Here is a 14522-nt window from a genome sequence, read left to right on the forward strand (position 1 = left end):
TTTGTAACTTATTTCTTGCTTTTTCCCAGTTTTTCTAATTTGTTTCTCAGCCAGCTAGTTTAGTGATGTGTATTTTTGAGGGACTATATTTCTGTGGCTTTATTACAGAGAAATGTTCTCACTGCTTGTCTTATCTGAAGTCATCCTTAAGCTAGGAATCCTATCTTCTAATAACAGAAGCTGTTCCTGAACTCATGGCTGTTTTCTGTCTTATCTCAGACCTTGTTCCTCAAGAATCATAACTAAAACTGTAAACTCAATCCTTCAGTGAGCACTTGTACTGTCGTCCCTGTGTCCGTGTTTAGAATGCACCCAAAAACTGCCTGTCGTTCCTCGCTAGAAAAGACAGGTGTTCAATTTTAGCTTCACTGAGTCAGAGGCATTAGGCTTATTATGCTGGTAGAGAAACAGATATAGTCTCAACCCTTTAATACGTGGTATGCAAAATTGAAAGCTATCAGTTTAAGATGAGTGTTCACCCCTCCAACAGGCTAACACAAAATCACAGTCATTGTTTGAGTAGCCTTTCAATCCAAATAATTCAGTGTTAATGTTGTTCCTCGTCTTCCCTGTCATACATAAATCCACACAGTAAAGGGGTTTAGAGCTATTTTAGGACAGGGTCTATGCCAGCCTAATATGATTCATCAGTTAGACAGTTCTGTAACAACAAAACTCTTATCCCAATATAAGTTAGGGTTTTTTCCCAAATGCAGCTCGAGAAAATGTTTCTGTAAATTCCAAATGTCATCCTAACTGAGATAGGATAGTATTTGAAGTTTCCTTAATGGGGCCCCTGAACTGCAATAACCCAGTATTGATCGTGCATTGTTTCTTACTTTAGTTGCTTCCTGCTTATTGTGTGTCTCTCTCTGTCCCTCGAGGTTTCTCTCCAACACTTCCTTCACCGGGGCCACAGGCCTTATCCAGGTGGATGCTGGCCTCTCTCGGGTCTTATCCTCCCAGCTTTTCCATGTATGGAGCCTGAAGAGGGGCGCTCTTGGCCAGCCGGCCTGGGTGACTGTAGGCCAGTGGACCAGGGGCAGGCTGGAGTTAGAAGGGGGGATCCTGGGACTTGTGGGAGGGTTCAGGAGCAGCCAGGGACAAGGTCTTGGAGCCGGAGTGAGAGGAGGGGATGGCCAAGGGGACGGTAACGTAGGAGGGCGCTGGAGGCCGGGACTCTCTGTTGAGGGACACCGCCTGAGGGTGGTGACACTTGTGGAACATCCATTTGTCTTCACACGGGAAGTAGACGACGATGGCTTGTGTCCAGCTGGTCAGCTCTGTCTGGACCCCAGAACCAACCGATCTGACCTAATCCATAGCCTCTTCAACCAACTGCACAACCCAAATGCGACAACTACAGAATGGGATGGTACTGGTGAGTTTTGATGTGAAATAAATACTGTTGTACCATAGATCTTCTGCTAAAAAAAACATTTTAACTTGTAGGGGCATATGCATGAGTTCTAATTTCTGAAAACTAGGAGCTTCTCTTATGTAAACTCTCAGATCTCTGGGCTTAGATCTCATCGCTGTGTCACTGGCCAAATCTCCTCCACTCCTCAAGACTGAAGTGGATTTTGGAAGTAAAATCAATGAGGGATCATGGCTGGTCAGTCCGGTTTAAAAATATACCTGGTGCAGTGTCAAGGGCTTAGGTCTACATCTCGGCTTCATGAGTGAAGAGGATTAAAGGCGGTAAATCAATAAGAGATCAAGACTAGCAGGTCAAAGAACTACAGGTACTACATCTCTGAGTAAGACGACTACTCATCCAACAGCCTACTGTAAGGCTGTGAAATATACAGTCAGGCAACAAACTTTTTTTACTTACTTTTTTCAGCAGATGGCCAACGGAAGACAGCTAATAGGAGCCGGCAAATTTTGGACAATGCAGGAATTGAGGAGAGCAAATGGGTTTTTATTTCCGTAGCCAGTGTTTCAAGAGCGAGAAAAAATATCTGATCACATATTCTTCTTGGGTGGAGATAGTGCAGTGATTTGTGCCAAGTTTGAAAAGTAATTGGAATATTGATTTATGGAGTTTGCAAAAAACGTTTGGCAGAGAAATCTAAATTGCAAAAGTTGTCAGAACGTGTTAACATTTATATTATAGTTTGTCAATCTTGTCAACTCCTTTAGCTGTGACCGTTGGTCGAGGAGCCTATAACAAACAGTCTGGTAACTTCTAAACAGATTCCAGTAAATTACAAGTGTTTGATAACCACTTATAAGGGGTCATTGCCAAAAGTTTTGCATATTGGCCAATATATCGATATCACAATTTCTTACGCATCAGCAACTGATATGAACACCAAATTGGACTGATTCCCCGTCATTGTTTTTCCCCACCAGAGCTACCAGAAGACCTCAGGAAGTGCTGCTACGGGTACTGCATCGACCTGTTAGAGAAACTCGCAGAGGACATGGGTTTCACCTTTGACCTTTATATTGTGGGCGATGGGAAGTACGGTGCCTCGAGTGGGATGGGACGCTGGACGGGACTTGTCGGGGACCTGCTGAGCGGAACAGCTGACATGGCTGTCACCTCCTTCTCCATCAACTCTGCCAGGAGCAGAGTCATCGATTTCACCTCACCCTTCTACTCCACCAGCTTGGGCATTCTGGTAGGACCGCTTGAAGTTGTTATTAGTTTGCTGGAGTTTGTACTTTAATGATGCTAGAAGACATGGGGCATGTCCTAAAAATATATATACTGCATTTTGAGTCTGAGGCAGCATCACAATCTGCAGTGTTGCTTTGATTTGTCAGTTTCTCTCTCTCTTTGCCTTTTCCAGCATGATTTGATGATGTGGTCTGCAAATACTTAGTTTCGCCCCTGTGCCCTTCTCACCCGGTCTTCTGGTGAGGGAGAGGAGATCATTAGTTGTGTGTAATTAGTTTCCGGAGTTTTACTGTAAACAAATTAATTCTGAAAGTTGAAAAGGAACGACAGTTTAAGATAGTATGAGTTTGAGAAATTTGCCGTCTGGGCAGAGTTCAACATGCTGCTTACACTTTGATTTGTTAACATGTTCCCCCTGTGCCTTGTAAACTGAAATTAACAAAATGAGATGAAAAACTAAAACTGCTATTTGAAAAAGGGATTTCTTATCCCTTTGCAGAAGCTAACTGCCCTTGGTAATAAGAAGTTTACTGACAAACTGGAGGTCGAAGTACAATCTCAGTTTGCTCAAAATACATCATGCCAGTTTCTTGGATTTGTTTTTTGACTTTCCAGGTTCGTAGCCGGGACACTGCAGCCCCCATCGGCGCCTTTATGTGGCCTCTCCACTGGTCCATGTGGGTGGGGATTTTCGTCACGCTACATCTCACCGCGCTCTTCCTCACCTTGTACGAGTGGAACAGTCCCTTTGGCATGACACCCCATGGCAGGAACCGGCTGCGTGTGTTCTCCTACTCCTCCGCCCTCAATCTCTGCTACGCCATACTGTTTGGACGCACTGTCGCCACCAAGGTAAAGTAGCTCGCCGCTGTGTGATAAATAGGCATCATGTTGGGTGGGGCAGGGAATTGAAATTGCAGTGAAAGGGAGGAGGGGGGGTGCGCATTATGGGAAAGAGTACACAAACAATAAGGGTGAGTCGAGAAAGGAAGGTAGAGGAGAAAGAGGCATGGAGACAGATGATAGAGATGGCTGGGGAGCGGAAAAGATGGATAGGGGAGAGGTTAAGAAGGTAGGCAGTGATGAAGTACAGAGGTACAGGGAGGATAATGCACATACAGGGAGGGAGAGGGGAAAGGGTAAGTGGGCCGACAGAGATTGAAGGACTTATGGCGAGGATGATGGGGATGGATGAAGGTGGAAAGGGAGTGACCCAGTAGAGGTTAACTCCCCGAAGTAGTCAGATTCAAAGTTGAAAACAAGAAGGCAGGTGGAATGGGGGGGCTGGAAAGGTGAGAGTGCAGACCAGGAAATGGGTTTCAAAAAGAAGTTAATGGGGAGGTTGACAGGAAGACGGTGAGAAAAGGTTGAAAGGGTAAGTGGGCAAGCAGAGACGAGGAAAGCAACAGCAGTGAGGGTGACGTGGAGGCGGGCAGACAGAGGATGATGTAAATGGGGGAGAACAAGTGGGTGGCCAGAGTTTGGGGAGCCAGGCAGTGAAGGTCAGTAGGTAGTATGAGACAAAAATGTGTGAGAGGACTGATCACCAAAGACAAATGGATGTCAAAGCCTCAGGCAAATCTGTCAATTAGGAAATACGCAGCCAGACGAAAAAACAATCCCTTTCCTTCTCCGAGTCTTCTCCAAGACACTGAATGTACCTTTGCAGTAACATCATTCTTTAGAACTCAGATTTGATTGCCAGGTTTGACTGATTGTGTCACACCCACAGTCACACTGTTGCACATACCCAGCAACAATGACAAACAAGTGTCCCCTGCGTTCTTTGCTTTTTGGGCAGCCAAAATCCATCATTATGATAACTTATGCTCGCTCCTCAAATTCATGCAGCACATGCAGATAAATATCTGGAACATCATTTGGTTAAAATTATTCCTGTCTAGTGAGTATGCACCCCATAATAATATCTCTTAAAGCGCATACTCACACTCTGTCCCTAAGGGATCCGGTGCAAATGACTTGGCCGGAATGGAGGCAACGTGATTAGAGAGACCTTCCTGTAACTGAAAGGTCACAGGTTTGATCCTCACAACTTGCAATGTGTCAATTAACAGGCTGTGTCCATTAGCAGCCTTGCAACCTGTTAAAAAATGCCCTTGAGCAATACTCTAACCTCCGTGTGCTGGGTCAGAGCCAACGAGTCATGATTATTTAGGCTATGGGAAAGACAGGGGGCAAATAAATTGATTGCTGCCAACTGCCAACGATAGCTTCTTTTGCCGGGAGTGAGTGATTGCAGTGTTGCAGTTTTAATAAGACTGAGCTGATACAAGATTTAAAATGTTAAGTCTTCAAAACAAATCATAGTTTCCTAAACTAAAAAATACAAGAGCATTTCTTCTGAGGCTCAGAAGCGAGTCAAGTCAAGATGATGGTGTAGGTTTTTCAGATGATAGGTTAAGTAGGCAGGGAGGTTAAATATTAATTCAGCACTCACAAAGTCACTGTGTAGTGTCTCCTCACTGTTTGGAAGCTGCTCCTGGTTAGTAAGTAATGTAACAGGTCAGGCCTGCTGGGGGACTAGCCGGTTAGCATGCTAACTTCAGTCGATATCTCTGCAACACGATACAAAAAGGCAAAACTCATATTTCTTGACATTCTTTTGATAGTTTGTTAATTTTTGAATGTTTTAAACTAAAGTTCTCACACATTGCACCTTAAACACTTCAGCTATCTGACCAGTGCACTCATGTTACATTTACAAAACATTAGTTGATGTCGTCGAAGCCTTTTTGTCATTTAGCGTTATTAAAATGTCAATGAGCATCAGGTCATAGGTTTTCCCCTGTCATCATCATAAACCACCCTAACTCATAAGCTATAACTTCTAGAGATAGCAGGCATAGCATCCCTGTCTGAGGGGGACGGGGCTACAATTGCATTTGGCGCGTTAGCATTATTAGAATTTCCCGGGGATAGCTTCCGAGCACACTGTGAAATGAGGTGTGCGTTCGTAAATAGTCACTCCCAGAGAACAGCAGAGTGCACTCCGGGCCTCTCAGTCTGAGGAGACGGAGCAGAGAAGCGCCAAGAGCAGTTAGTCGGAATGGCAGTCCTGTCTAAATGTAGCTTCTGAGAGACTGAGGGATGGATTAACCGAAATAGTTCAACTCGCCTGAGTAGAGATGAGTGATACTTTCTGAGGGGGGAAACGCATACATTGGAGCAGCAAGGGCACCCTGATCATTATACCATCAACTAATCACCATGGTGCAAAGAAGAATGTTTCAAATTGTCCTACAGTTCATGTTTCCTCCAAAAAAAAAAACAATGCTACCGTAGAATTTCTCGCTTACATTGTGCATGCCTCCGTCCCTTGATCCACCAGCTAATTATGAAGAATTCGCAACATCCGGAACACCTTCATAACAACGGGTTACAACCTTGTTTGTATAATTAATGTCTCATTAATCTCCAGCCCTTAAAAACACTCGAAATTCATCTCTTTTTCTTCTGTTAAGTGGATTTTAATTGGTGGCGTAAATAAATGATCATTGCGTTCAGGTGGATTCATTCCCCTAGGCATGCAATTTCACGGAAAAGATATTTCTGATGTGTCTCACACACAGTCACACTTTGTTATGTTTTTTTTCTCTCATGCATTAGCTCTTCCCCTGGTCTGCTTTGATTAACGTGATTACCCTTACTGGGGGGTTAAATTGGGATTTTTTTTTTATGGCGGAGAAGGAGAGTGAGGAGGAGGTTGAGTGAGCCTCTGGGGGGGGCTCTGCATCTTATGTCAACACCTCAAAGCTCCTTTCACACGTTTGTATTTTTTTGAGTCCCTTTAGTCCTTATTTTTCACGTACACAGATTTTGTTATCCTTCCTCCGTGTTGTTTGTTTCCTGCCAGTTTCATTTTTGTCCTGACATCTTGACTTCGCTCAGTTTCGAGCGTCGATATTCTTAGTTTGGCTCGGCATCAAAAGATCTATTTTTTCCCCTTTTTGATCTATTTAATTATTCTCACGACTAAAGCCAAAAAAAATTAAAAAATAAATAAAAATCCAAACAAAAAATATCTCTCTCGCTCTTGCAGACTCCCAAGTGCTGGACTGGGCGCTTCCTGATGAACCTGTGGGCCATTTTCTGCTTACTGGTGCTGTCCAGCTACACCGCCAACCTAGCTGCAGTCATGGTCGGGGAGAAGACCTTCGAGCAGGTCTCTGGAATCCATGACGAGAAGGTTAGACTGCATGCAAGGACACCGACATGCATGTCAGAGCACCGCACACACACAAATACAAACCTACTAGCTACATGTACAAACTAATCTGACACAAGGACAGGCTAATGAGCAATGAGTGGAATTATTTCAGAAGGATTATCGCCTTTCCGTATCCCTAAACCCTGCGGGGAGTTGAGGGCTAGGGCGAACTTGATATCCGTATCACCTCCACCCTCTCTTCCGCCCATGTGTCACTTCCTCAGCTGCACCATCCCTCCATGGGCTTCCGTTTCGGGACGGTGCGGGAGAGCAGCGCCGAGGATTACATGAAGAAGAGCTTCCCGGAGATGCACGACTACATGAGGCGCTTCAATCAGCCCACCACCCCAGAAGGCGTGCATATGTTGAAGTAAGACACAAGCACGCAATGCACATATGTTAATAGACCCCATTTCAACACAAATGCAATCTGAACAATCCAGTCTGCGGTTGTCTGTATTCTGTGCACTTACTCGTCATACGCTCCGTGAATAACAATTCTGCCCACTGACAGCAAGAGCAAACATGGCAGGTTCCTGTTCTCCAAAATGTGTCACCCAGTCACATTATGATTCACACTTTGGATGCTTTGATTTCCAGCTAAGTGAGGCTGTTTTTTAACGTTTCAACCTACCGCCTTTTTCAATCTGGAATCAGTGTAATGGCTCAATTTGTTGTGCATTAGGGCTGATTTTCCCTTTGATTTTTTTGTGCTTTTCTTTTACACCTGCAGTGATATTGTGTATAACCCACCGGTAGATGTATTTTTTTTTTCTCCTTTTTTTCATTTTTACTACAGCAAACAGGCTGTTTGCTTTTTCATCTGACAGAGATACGATCAAAAAAAAACCCTGCCTATATTTACACCCTGCATCAGAATGAGCTTTCCCTTATCAAGAGGCACATTCCAGCACAAAGTGTAAGTGAGGTGAAAGCCTACGAATTACATAAATGTCATTAACAAAGCTCTCAACATTTGAGGGAAAATATTTTTGTTCGTTAGAAGTGTTGAATGTTTAGATGAATGGGGGTCAGGGACAAAGTGATGTAAAAAGGGCCGAGGATGGCTGCATGAAGAGGGTGTCGGATGGGGGATTGCAAGCAGATGAAAGCGGGAAGGCGAGGCAAGTTTATTTATATGATGCGTTTTAATTCACAAAGGCAGTTTAAAGTACTTTACATAATGCATGAAGTCAGTGAAAACAGGAAAGCAGGCGAGGATTCAGAAGACTAGAAACAGAGAATAAAAAGAAAGTAGTTTAGGATGATAGAGAGGGGTTAAGGTATAGACACAGAGCGCACTTAAGTCCTGACCGATTCCAGAAGGTAAAACAAATCATCACTCTCTACTGACTTCTGCGTTGTGTGAAGGTGCCTCCTTGTCTCCTCCATTTGCTAGCAGACAGAGAAATGTCCAGAAGTTGCTAAGTGGTGTGATGCACAACCGACAGGGTAAAGTAGTTTGTTTTTTTTCTTAAAAGCTGTCAAACCGAAAAAACTGAGCTGTAAAGATGACAAAAGTGGTTACAGGCGATAAGACGTGAAGCATCAGCAGGACGGATGGGAAAAGCGAGGGGATACTCACACTCAGTGTGGCTACATATTCAGCAAGCAGTTTGTCAGCACGTAACTAAGCTGTGCAACTTTTAGATCTTTGTTAGTTTTAATGATGATATTATGCGGTCATATTAAAGAATAGTTAATTTGATAGTATAATGGTGCGAGGAAGGGACTCTGAGATAGACCGCCTATACAATACAGTCTGTCAATCCAAGTCTAATGTTTCTGTGTGATGCATCCTACTCCGACTTTATTTTTGACTATAACATCCCTCTGGTTTCTCATCGTACATGTTGGTAAACACACGTTCCCACATCTTGCAAAAATTGGTTTCTCTGCTACAGCTGAGGATGAACCCACTTTAGTTTCTGGCTGCTGCTAATGGTTTGCAAGATTTGTCCGCTCCATCTGTTCGCCAGCGATGGAAGACAACGGCAGCAACACATTCATCCTTCACATTACTGGTGTCAGACTTTCAAATCTCATTTGCACATGTGAAATAACATTACATCTTTTGTTTTCATATTTTTAGGTTCGTGTTTTTATAATTGGCTGGTTTGTCAGCAGGATAATATGCAAAAACTACCAAACAGGTTTCTGCAAAACTTGGATGGAGGATGAGTCTCAGCCCGGAATAGTAATAGTAACGTTTAATGCTGATCCGTATACAAGGATGAATCCAGGAACTGTTGCTCACATTCACAACATTGTGAGACAGGGCATCTTTTCAACATGTTCCTGAATTTGTCAGGGAATAACACACGGATCTTAAAAAAGAAGGCATATCAGGGTGGTTGCTGCAATATGATGCAGATAAAGGAGACTTTTGGGCCTTGGTGGAGGTATGCACTCTACTGACTGCCATTCTAGTTTGACTTAGTTACTACTAAATATCTCAAGTTGAGGAGAAGTGATAAGAAAACTTGATAATGCCACAGTGTCCTGGCTTCCATCGGAGTACACCAGCTTGCACGTTCAGGTTTCTTAGAACCCGAATAATTGTTTTACGACTTACGAGGGTAGTCCAGAAGCCTGATCATCACCAGCGTGCTTCATGTAAGCACACTTATTAATGAGGCATGTCAGCTCATTTACACCCCTGTGGTTTTTGCAGAGAAAAACAAAAAAAGGAGCCACACAGCACACCTGATGGGCTTTTCAGTAGAAAAAAACCCCAAAACATTAGAATGAGGCACTTTTAATTAAATGTGTCTTTTAATCGAAATCAAAATACCGTGTTTTAAGACCCTATGTTGTAATAACTTTAATAACTTCAATTAAACACACAAGGGGGTCGCATTAACTCATACATGGATACACAGAACAAATGAGAATCGCAGTGGTATCCAGATCCTTTACCTAAAGCCATCTTTGTCTTTTTCTGCTTTATGTATTATGACAGAAGAGCAGAGTTTGACACTACATTTTGTCTCACCAAAAAAATCAGATTTTGAGATAAAGTCATGATTCATGACATCTCAAATAATTTGTAAGCCAATCCTTGTCCAATATTCAGTGTACACAAGTGTGATGTGGGAACTTGAACCCTCCAGTATATGTGAATCCTAGCTTATTAACCATGCTCATGGAGAGCTGCACCACTCCCAGCAAACACATTCACGGCTATAACCACATCCTCAGACACAATGCCTGCTCCATAGAACACCAGCAGAGATGCTGAGATAGTGCATGTGCTGACTTTGTGATACAAGTGGCAAGATACAAAGCGCTGGTTCAGAGAAAGAGGATGAGAGCGGGGGGGAAAGATGAAGGCGGCGTTTGTTTGCGCGCGAGGCGCAGCAGAAGTGGAAGTCACAGCAGTGCAGAGAGCCGGAGTGAGGCAGTAAAATACTGTGTCGGCAGAACTACTGACCCCAATACCGCACTCAAATCTTAGTGGGGAAAAAAAAACTCACAAGCCTTCTCCTGGAGAGACAGAACGCCCAGGGGCTACACATGCAGCTGCACATAAATGTATAGACTCATGGGAAAATAACGCAAGCACGTACCCACACACAGGCTTACGAGTTAGTCGTAGCTACACACTTTCATGCCTGCGTACACGCACACGCTCTCTCACACATGCACACACTCGGATAAGGGGCAGGCATCGGATAACTTCCGACCCTCTTTAGTCCCAAAAGAAGTCTCTATCCTCTCTTCTCCCTGTGCCTCGCGTTTGACAGGTCTAGGCAGAGAAAAACAGACTTTTCTGCTTTGCCAGCGCAGCAAAGACTTTGTAAAGTCAACCTTTTGTTTAGTGGCAAACATCCTGAATAACAACGAGTTTCAGGTAATTTGATAAGTCTCCCCTACTGTTTTCATTATACTGTCTGCGCTTTTTCTGAAACATGCATCCATGCTTGTTTATCTTCTGCCACTCAAATTCTGTGTCCGTGTATATGTGTGCGTGCGTAATTGTGAGTTCATTTGGACGGTCTGGGTGTGCATGTCAGGGAAACGTCTTCTTCCTATTAATCGAATGTGTTTGTGTGAAGGTATAATATTCAAATTGAGTGCGTTACGCTTGGTATCCTGAAACTATCCTGAATCTCCTGGCGGCCCTGGCTGCACACAGAGGAGTGGTCCATAATTAAAGGTCAATTAGGGTCAATTGGATCGATATTGCAGAAGCAGGAGAGTCTTCAGCAGTGTGTTTATTGCCTTATCAGTCCACCACAGAGGCTGTTGGTTCAGGTAATGATGTATGTGTTTACACAGTGTATTAGAAAGCAGTTAATCTCATCCCCTGTATAAATGACAAAGTGGCATGACAGCCACAAACACAGGATCCTGCACGGGATCTGGGGAGTCTGAGGAAGTTTGGCGAGTTAATCTGATTTACAGCGGGGTTTGTTTTTTTTTTCAAATATTTGAGAATTGATGTCTTCAATTAATGCTTCCCTCTCACTCTTGTGATGTGTGTGTCGGTGGTGAAGGACAGATCCTCCTACCCTGGATGCATTCATCATGGACAAAGCCCTGTTAGACTTTGAGGTCTCCATCGACGCAGACTGCAAGCTGCTCACCGTGGGGAAGCCTTTCGCCATTGAAGGTACACAATCCGACTCACACACACTTGTTTTGGCTTGGTTTATCTGATAACGTTGTGTTGGTGTTGTTCCTAAAACATCGTAATTTATGTTGTTCCAGGACGTTCATTGCGACCGACCAATCACACTGCCATGATTTTATAGCCTTGCAACTCGTGTTGGTGTTGTTCCAGGAACATCGTAATTTATGTTGCTCCAGGAACAAAGTACAAAGTTCACATCTGAAGCAAGTTGTTTTGGCCGTTTTGTTTTGGTTCTCACCCAGTAGACTGGGGTTTGTAACCATACTTCTCACTGCTTTTTAAATTTTGTTCACTTATTGTTTCCCTTTTTTCATCATAGTTTGGTTAGGCCTCGGCAACAAGAATACTTGGCTAGGTTTTGAAAAAGATGGTTTGAGTTCAAATTAACCACGTAAGTTATCCTCTCCCAGGGATACCAAATTGTGCGCATTGACTTACATTTTGTGCATGTAACATTTCAGTTTAAAATATTCAAATTCTAACCAAAATTATCACCTAAATGTGAAGAAGTAACAGTTTTGACATCTATGTATTGCCTTGCAGAGACATCTACTCATGTTAGTATTATAGCCCCCAGCTACTTTGTGCCTTCAGAGGTAACAGTCTAATAGTAAACAACACATAGTCAGCTAATATGCTCGCTCAGTGCACAGATAACTGACCTTACTAGCTAATGGCAGCTACAATTAGCATCGGTTAGTGGTTGCTCAACTTTGTTTGGAAAATGAATTCAACAGGCCAGTTCTAATATATTACAACTTATAAAATGTTTTTGCAGCAGATTCATAGTTTCATGTACTGTCAGGTCTGTCTCTTTATTTCTGTAAAACACTTTTAAATGCTGCCACATAAATCAAGATTGCTATGAACACTTGACTCTAACATTTACACTAACCTTGAATTTATAATATGTGTACACTTGAACCAAACATGTAATTTTAATATCATAAAATAAGCTGACCTTGTGGGGACCTGCTTTTTGTCCCCACATGGCAGTTGAGTCCCCACAAGGTGACTTAATGAAAGTGTGTCCCCATAATGTGTTGAAGGACAAAACACAAACACACACAAACACAAACTGCAACATAAACCGAAAGTGGCTCATGCGCTCACTCGTAGAAATACCAAGCCTGTACACACACTGGCATATACTTCTGTAGACCACAGGCTCTTTCTTTCATGCAGGAAGACAAACACACACACACACACACACCTTCACACACAAACACACTTATAGTACGCACGTATTCACACACGCACATTCTGGGAGATCAGATACTGTAGTTAGTTACATGACTGACAGAAGAACACGATGATTCGCTGGATGAACTTCACGCTGCAGGGTAAAAAGTACTCAACCATCTATTATTCACAACAATGCCCAGTCAGAACACTTTGTACTTAAAGCTCACAGGTCGAACTAACTGCAACAGTCATGAAGCACACAGACAAAGCCACTCCCAGTCAAAAAATCTGCTAATGATCCACACAGGGGGTAATTATATTCAAGTTCTTGCACGTTGTTACTGTGAATGAAAGGTATCATGCTACTATAAATGAGTGTGTGTGGGAGAACCGATGGTTGCATACATAGTGGTGTGTATAATGATTTTGTGTTCTGGGGCCATTCTTGAAGGAAATTGTTTTCCTTTCAGACTTTCAGATTGAGGGCTTTTTTTTTTTTTTTTTTTTCATTTTCCTTCACAGTATCGCTTCTCCTATCTGAAAATCATCACATGAACCACATGGCAAGCATGCCCAAAAAGACGGGCTGCAAGAATACACCACCATTTTCCGGCCTTTTGCGTTCACAGAGTAACCTTTCCCACCATTTGGCCCACTCTTTCTCAACTGCCATCTTCTACACCTATTGACTGTGCATGCGTACAACCCATTTCCAAACTAGTAAGAAAAAAGTCCAAATCTGACACACTATTGATAGCCCGACATGTTGGGGAAGTTTTTAAAATACTACCAAAATACATGCACTTGCTGTTGTGGAACATGCTGACCTACATGTACCGTACAGCATTTCAACATCCTGCGGGCGCCGACGATCCTTAACTGAGTAAGCAAACATAACTGCAAGCTGCCAGTCTAAAAAATGCAAGACAAGAAAGTTTGATTCTGTTTGAAAGCGTGGGGATACTTTGGTTACAGGGCTGATAAACACTTTGTTCAGTAGCTAACGATACATTACAAGCAATTAATCATGTTATTGATAAAGTTAATTTCTTTGCACAAGTATTATGCCCAGATGTACACAATTATGACATGATATAGCAGTAATGACAGTAGTAATCGGAGTAGATTCCTTCTCGCTGTATGAATACATATGAGCAGTGAGGGTTTTTTTTTTTTTTTTTAAGAAGAGAAAACTGTTTCACTTTCTGAAATAAAGCCTGCTGGCGACCTGTCAAAAGAAATTATGTCTCGGCTCTAATAAAACTCTGGTGCTCCGGCTTATTGCGGTAAATAAAAGGTTCCCGTCATTATTGCCAGTTTTACTGTATTCCAGTCACATGTCATCTGCACGTATAGACGCCTTTGCGAAGGTGACTTTGAAGTGAAAGAATTCGCTGGCAGAACACATTTATTGGATGTATCAAGCATTTAACCTCTAACCTGAACTCAGCTTTGTCACTAGAGGCTACAGAATTAGCGTGTGCACTCTGGCGTACCTTTATGTGCATGCACATTCCACCAGTGTGTGTGTGTGTCTGTGTGTTTCAGTTTTCCTTCTCTCTTGCCATCTCTGAGACAGGCACACGCAGACACAGAGACAGTAAATACACAGTAGTGAGGTTGCCACATGGGACCAAACACCAACTTTGATACCATTTCTCTGTCAATCAAAGTGTAGCCTCGGAAAGACCCCACTCCCACGTTCCCCTGCTCATTGTACGACTCTCGTTTCACTGGAGATTATCTATTGCTTTTCTTCCCTGCATAAGATGAACCGAGCCGAGAGACGTCGCCGTAGCATTACTCATCATCGTGAGGCAGAGAAAAGCAGGTCTCATTGGCAT

General features: G+C 43.1%; 1 protein-coding gene across 2 annotated transcripts in view; it reads left to right on the plus strand.

Moving 5' to 3' along the window:
* The window catches only part of grin3ba (glutamate receptor, ionotropic, N-methyl-D-aspartate 3Ba), a 75266-nt gene that overhangs the window by 46058 nt on the left and 14686 nt on the right, over positions 1-14522 (plus strand). For both annotated transcript variants that reach the window (XM_037125129.1, XM_037125130.1), the window contains exons 3-8: positions 885-1381; positions 2359-2630; positions 3245-3481; positions 6690-6836; positions 7082-7227; positions 11357-11472. In XM_037125129.1, coding sequence (XP_036981024.1) covers positions 885-1381; positions 2359-2630; positions 3245-3481; positions 6690-6836; positions 7082-7227; positions 11357-11472 — 1415 coding nt within the window. The remainder of the gene's footprint in view (positions 1-884; positions 1382-2358; positions 2631-3244; positions 3482-6689; positions 6837-7081; positions 7228-11356; positions 11473-14522) is intronic.

Source organism: Acanthopagrus latus, chromosome 16, assembly GCF_904848185.1.
Source record: "Acanthopagrus latus isolate v.2019 chromosome 16, fAcaLat1.1, whole genome shotgun sequence".
Classification (NCBI taxonomy): domain Eukaryota; kingdom Metazoa; phylum Chordata; class Actinopteri; order Spariformes; family Sparidae; genus Acanthopagrus; species Acanthopagrus latus.